The following is a 6,000-nucleotide window of genomic DNA, read 5'->3' as shown; positions in this document are numbered from 1 at the left end:
CTGGGGAGACCTGTGACAAGTATTTATTTGTATATCAAGTTCCTTTCCCTTTCCTATTATTTTCAGTCACTCAGCATTTATTTTTAGATATAGGTGTTCCCTGGGGTGGGGAAATGGTGAAGTGGAGAAGGGATTGGCACTTATGGATGTTTTTCAATAAAATAGGAATTCATATGCTGATTCTTACTTGCATTTTTTTAAATAAAATAGCTGCAACATATGAACCTATATGCCTTTGCTGCTTAGGCCTCTTGTCACAAAAATTACCTGCACCACCAATTACTTTGTCAACATATGGATAAAGTTGAGTGGTTACAATTTTAGATCTGAAGAAGGTGGTTCTGCCTTTGAAAGTTTAAAATGGATTTAGTCCAATAAAAGAAATGTATCACATTGTTTTCCTTTCACATGTTTTGCTTTATTTCTATATATTACCTTTGTCTACACAAGTACAGATTGTCATGCAAATAAAGTTTCCTGGATCTGAATTTGCAGGGAAGGAACCTAAGAGCAGGGAACAGGGAGGAGAATCCTGAGGTAGAAGGAGGATTTGTGATTGTGCGAGAAACAGCGGGCTGAGGGCAGCAGGAAAATGTAGTGGAGAGAGACAGCAAAGAGGGAAGCCAGAGAAACAGTGAGGTGGGGACATCCTGAGACAGAGAAGGACAGCAGGGAGGGAAGCCAGAGAAAAAGAGCAAAGAATGATGAGCCTGAATGAAATAGGGGGGTGGGGCATTCTGAGAGAATGATGGCAGGGCAGAGAGACAGCATAGAGGGAAACAACAGGATTGGGACAGCCTGAGGGAAAAAAAAGCAGGGAAAGGGGACAGCAAAGAGAGGAGTCATAGAGAAACAGAAGGGTGAGGACAGCCTGAGAAAGAGACAGACAAGGAGAACAAAGAGGGGAGACCCAGTGGGAAAACAGCGGGGTGGGAACAGCCTGAGAGAGACAGCAGAAAAGAGAGAGGACAGAGGTCCAGCAGGGTGGGTGGGTGGGTGTAGGGGCAAAGAGAGAACAAAAAAAAAGTGAGGTGGAGGCAACTTGTATAGAAGGAGGGCAGGGATTTCAGGGAAAGGAGCTTGCGAGACAGCATGGAGGAACTGTGAAGGGAGGGAACCTAGAGAGACAGGCAGGAAGGGACAGCCCATTGCCAGAGAGGCTGACAGAAACACTGAAGAATCATTTATAAAGAGAACCGAAGCAGCTCTGTCTGACACAGAAGGAAACTGCAGGGAGATATCTGCAACATACAGAGGGATAGAAAGTGTGACAGCCTGCATCAGGATAGCTCAGGGAGCTCAGGGCAGAGATGGCAAATACCCTGGCAGAGCCAGGCTCCCGGGAAAACCCCCTCAAGTACAGAAACCAGGATTACGAGAGCCTGAGGAGCGCCTGCCTGAGAGAGAAGAAGCTGTTTGAGGATCCCGAATTCCCGGCGAGTCCACAGAGTGTGGGAGTCACGCAAGACAAGACCATCATCTGGCTGAGACCGAAGGTAAGGCTGGGGAATGTGGCCGGGCAGCTCATGTTGGTTAAACTGCTTCTTCTCCAATTCTCTGGGTGAAAAAGTTTATTAAATCTAACCAGATGTCAGCCTCTCTGCACTGGTGAAAGGTGCTTAAACGCAAAAGTCGCTGCAGACTCATCTCTGCACGTGCAAACTAACTTGCCTGTGCACATGAAGAAAACAGCACAATTCAGACTTCGGGTCAGAGGAGCGACCATATTGCCCTGAAAGTGTGTACAGTATTTAGCCGTTCATTGTATCCCCAAACAGAGTGTGTGTTGCGGCCATGTTTAATATTAATTGTTAGATTAATAAAAAAATTCTAGGGCATGCAAAACAAGGTTCAAAATGAACCACCAGTATATACAAATGGCACCCAAATTCTACTATGTTTTCATTCCTGCTATCCAAAAAATATCCATCTTTCTATTACTGTACTACTGACTAACAATGTACAGAGAATCCTACTATATAAATGAAGAGTGACCAACGTGCCGCGCTGTCACAAATCTCTTCCGAGTTCCAACGTTAACCAGCGAGCACCGGGCGGGCAGGGATCGTCTGACAGCAGCTCCGAGGTGCACTCCATCTCCGACAGGTACGATGAGCTGCTGCCGCTACTGTGACCCGGGCGCTTTCCTCTGCCACCATTCCCCGGGGCGGCTTTCCTGGGCGGGGGCTCCGACCGCTTTCTTGTCCATTTTAATGGGCTCAACGGCTTGTATCCTATATAATAAAATGCATCTCCAACATTCTGAAGCTGACTGCATGGCTGAGGCATTCCTGCTCTCTGTATCCATCTCCTGAATTGACATCACGTACTTCCGGGTTCGTCACAAGCAGAAGTGACCAACCACACGAGGTTTCTTGGCTTCAGAATGTTGGAGGTGCATTATATTAAATAGGATTGGTCAGTTCCTTGAAGCAGAGCCAGAGCTCAGTGTCCTGCACAGTAATGCTCAGACACCAGAGAGAGAGGGGGGCCTGACACCAGAGAGAGGGAGGGGGGGGCCTGACACCAGAGGGGGGGGGGAGGTATCTCTGTCACACACACACTCTCTCTCTCTCACACACAGTCAATGTCTTTCTCTCACTCTCACACACTGTCTCACAACCTCTATGTCTCACACTGTATCACATTCACTATGTGTTGGTTGCATATTTCCTGCTGTGTGCACATATTTATGTTTGCCTACATATGCTTGTGTATTTATTTATTTTAATTTCTTATATATCACCTGAAAGCTATCAAATGGCATACCTTCAGATACAGTACTGAAGGTATATTTCTGTCCATGGAGGGCTCAATCTAAGGGACCCTTTTATTACACCGTGTTAAGCACTAACATGCACTCTACATAGGAAATAAGGCTTACCGCAAAATGGTAGTTTGCCTGTCAGCGCACGCTAACTCACATAACATAGTAACATAGTAGATGACGGCAGAAAAAGACCTGCATCCGGCAGATTAGCAAAGTTTTGTATTAAAGTCAAAAGAAAGAGGACATTTCTCTGGGTAAGTGAACATTATTTTGCTATCAGCTTTGGTAACTTAAAGATTGGGGTTTAAAAGAGGAATTGTAGATTATTGATAAGGAAGGAATTTTGAAAAAGCAAACTATTAATTAGTCCCTATACACTTTTCCCCATAATTGTAAAACTTGAACTTTCTGCCACAGCATTAGCAGATAGCCTCTAGAAGGCACAGCAGGGCTTAGTTCAGTCTTCATTCCCACCCACCCCTAGCACAACTGTTCATTTATAGTCAATTATTCTAATTTGGATAACAAGAGGAGAGTTTTCATTAGAGTTTTAAGTACATTTAATTAGGTTCTGAGAAGCAAGCACTAAATACAATTTATACCATATAGTCTTAGGGCTCTTTGTATTCATCTATTATCCCTAGTAGCTTAAGAAGTTTTAATTAAACAACTCTATAATACTGAGATGCAGACCACAGTCCAGCAGTGAGAGGGATGCTATCCACTCTTTTACATTGAGTGTCACATGTATAATTATCTCCTTCGCACCTGGAGCTGAATGTGTGGCTGTGTGGATGGGATGATTTTCTGTGAGCTACTGAGTGATGGTGGTGTCTATCTATCAAGGAAGGGACGAAGTGTCTTTAGTGACAGCAGTGGCGTAGCCAGACTGCCAATTTTGGGTGGGCCTGAACCCAAAGTGGGTGGGCACAAAATTTTCTCTGTACCCCCCCCCCCCCTCCCAGCAAAATTTAGTCACACTCAGATGCATTTGTCACACAGGGTAAAGTGCTGCTTTTCAGTGCATCCGATTTCAGACAATTTATTTAATAGCCTAATCTTTTTCAGTGAGCTTTCAGAGGCCAAAACTTCCTGCCTCAGGTCAGTATAATGCTGTTATGGTATCCTCTCCTGACCTAAGGAAGGAAGTATTGGTCTCTGAAACTTTATTAACACCATATTACTTTATCCTAAATTAAAAATAAAATTATTTTCTTTACCTTTGTTGTATGGCCATTTACTTTGTCTCATTGTGTCTCTAGATTCTGCTTTCTTTCGTTTAACTCTTCTGCCAGGGTTTCCTGGCCATTTGTCATTTTTCTCTCCTTTTTCTTTGCTTTCTTCAATATTTTTCTGCCTCTCTCTGTGTCCAGATTTAATTCATTCTTACTATCCATTCTTTAATTTCCTTCATCTACTTATGGCTTTTCATCTTTTTCTCACCCTTGTTCTCCCCATGCCCCTTCCTCTTATTCTCCAATCTTTCACTACTCCCCCTTTCCATGCAGCAGCTCTCCTCTTTCTCTCCCCATCCTTCCAGTGTCTCCCCTCTCTCTCCCCATCCTTCCAATAGTCTCCCCTCTTTCTTTCTGCATCCTTCCATCCAGTGTCACCTCTTTCTCCCTACCCTTCCATCCAGCGTCTTCCCTCTTTCTCTCCCCATCCTTCTACCCATCTACCCTCTCTCCTGATCCTTCCATCTAATGTCTCTCTACCCTTTTCTGTTCAGTGTCCCTTCTCTCTCCACATCCTTCCAGTCTCTCCCCTTTCTCTCTGCATCCTTCCATCCAGTGTCTCTCTCCCCATCCATCCGTTTTCCCTCTTTCTCTGCCATCCTTCCATCTGTTTTCCCTCTTTCTCTGCCATCCTTCCATCTTCTTCCATCTCTGTACCTCTATCTTCCTCCATGTTTAGTATCTCCTTTTCTCTGTGTCCCTATATTACTCTGTCCATCTTTTCCCCTCTGTTTGTCCCCAGTGCCAATAAATCTCTACCCTCTCTGACCCTACCCCATCCAGCTTCTCTCCCTCCTCTTTCCAGCATCTGGTTTGGTTGCTTGATTTCCTGCCTCCCTCCCTCAAGCTGTAGGTTTAATATTCCCTTTTTCTTCATCTCCTTGGTCTGGTATCTCTGTTTCCCTTCCCTCCCTCCTTGTGCTGTACCAGCAGTTCTCTCCCTTCCCTCCAGTTCTCCTCCCATGTCCAGCAGCTCTCTCCCTTCCATCCAGATCCCCTCCTCCTCTTCCTCCCACATCTAACAGCTCTCTCCCTTCCACCCAGATCCCCTCCTCCTCTTCCTTCAGCAGCTCTCTCTCCCTTCCATCGTCCCCTCCTTCTCTTCCTCCCATGTCCAGCAGCTCTTTCCCTTCCCTCCAGTCCCTTCCTCCTCTTCCTCCCTTGTCCAGCAGCTCTCCAACCCCTTCCTCCTCTCCCTCCCATGTCCAGCAGCTCTCTCCCTTCCATCCAGTCCCCTCCTCCTCTTCCTCCCATGTCCAGGAGCTCTCCCCCTTTCCTCCAGTCCCTTCTTCCTCTTCCTAGCTTGTCCAGCAGCTCTCCAGCCCCTTCCTCCTCTCCCTCCCATGTCCAGCAGCTCTCTCCCTTCCATTCAGTCCCCTCCTCCCCTTCCTTCAGCAGCTCTCTCCCTTCCATCGTCCTCTTCTTCCTCTCCCTCCCTTGTCCAGCAGCTCTCCAACCCCTTCCTCCTCTCCCTCCCATGTCTAGCAGCTCTCTCCCTTCCATCCAGTCCCCTCCTCCTCTTCCTCCCATGTCCAGGAGCTCTCCCCCTTTTCTCTAGTCCCTTCTTCCTCTTCCTAGCTTGTCCAGCAGCTCTCCAGCCCCTTCCTCCTCTCCCTCCCATGTCCAGCAGCTCTCTCCCTTCCATTCAGTCCCCTCCTCCTCTTCCTCCTATGTCCAGCAGCTCTCTCCCTTCCCTCCCTCTTCCTCCCTTGTCCAGAAGCTCTCCAGCCCCTTCCTCCCATGTCCAGCAGCTCTCTCCCTTCTATCCTGATCCCCTCCTCCTTTTCCTCCCACCTCCAGCAGCTCTCTTCCTTCCCAGTTCCCTCTAATCCCCTTCCTCCTACAAGTCTGGCTGTCTCTGGCAAAAGTATCCCTTCCCTTCCTTTTCCTCTCCCCCCCCAACCAACCAACCAACCACAAATCCAGCACTTACTCTTCCAGGTGCGCCATCCAAATCCTTCATCGGCTGTCGCTGCCTTTTCTCCCACGGCTTCC

General features: G+C 47.1%; 1 protein-coding gene across 2 annotated transcripts in view; it reads left to right on the top strand.

Moving 5' to 3' along the window:
- The first annotated feature begins 1,043 nt into the window (after positions 1-1,043).
- The window catches only part of LOC115479733 (calpain-2 catalytic subunit-like), a 175,605-nt gene continuing 170,648 nt past the window's right edge, over positions 1,044-6,000 (top strand). The window contains exon 1 of one of the 2 annotated variants that reach the window (XM_030217891.1): positions 1,044-1,496. In XM_030217891.1, the coding sequence (XP_030073751.1) occupies positions 1,311-1,496 (186 nt within the window). In that variant the 5' untranslated portion in view covers positions 1,044-1,310. The remainder of the gene's footprint in view (positions 1,497-6,000) is intronic. The other variant, XM_030217892.1, reaches the window with a different exon arrangement.

This window comes from Microcaecilia unicolor, chromosome 11 (genome assembly GCF_901765095.1).
Source record: "Microcaecilia unicolor chromosome 11, aMicUni1.1, whole genome shotgun sequence".
Taxonomy (NCBI): Eukaryota; Metazoa; Chordata; class Amphibia; order Gymnophiona; family Siphonopidae; genus Microcaecilia; species Microcaecilia unicolor.
The sequence above is the reverse complement of the archived record's forward strand: the minus strand, read 5'-3'. Positions and strand labels throughout refer to the sequence as shown.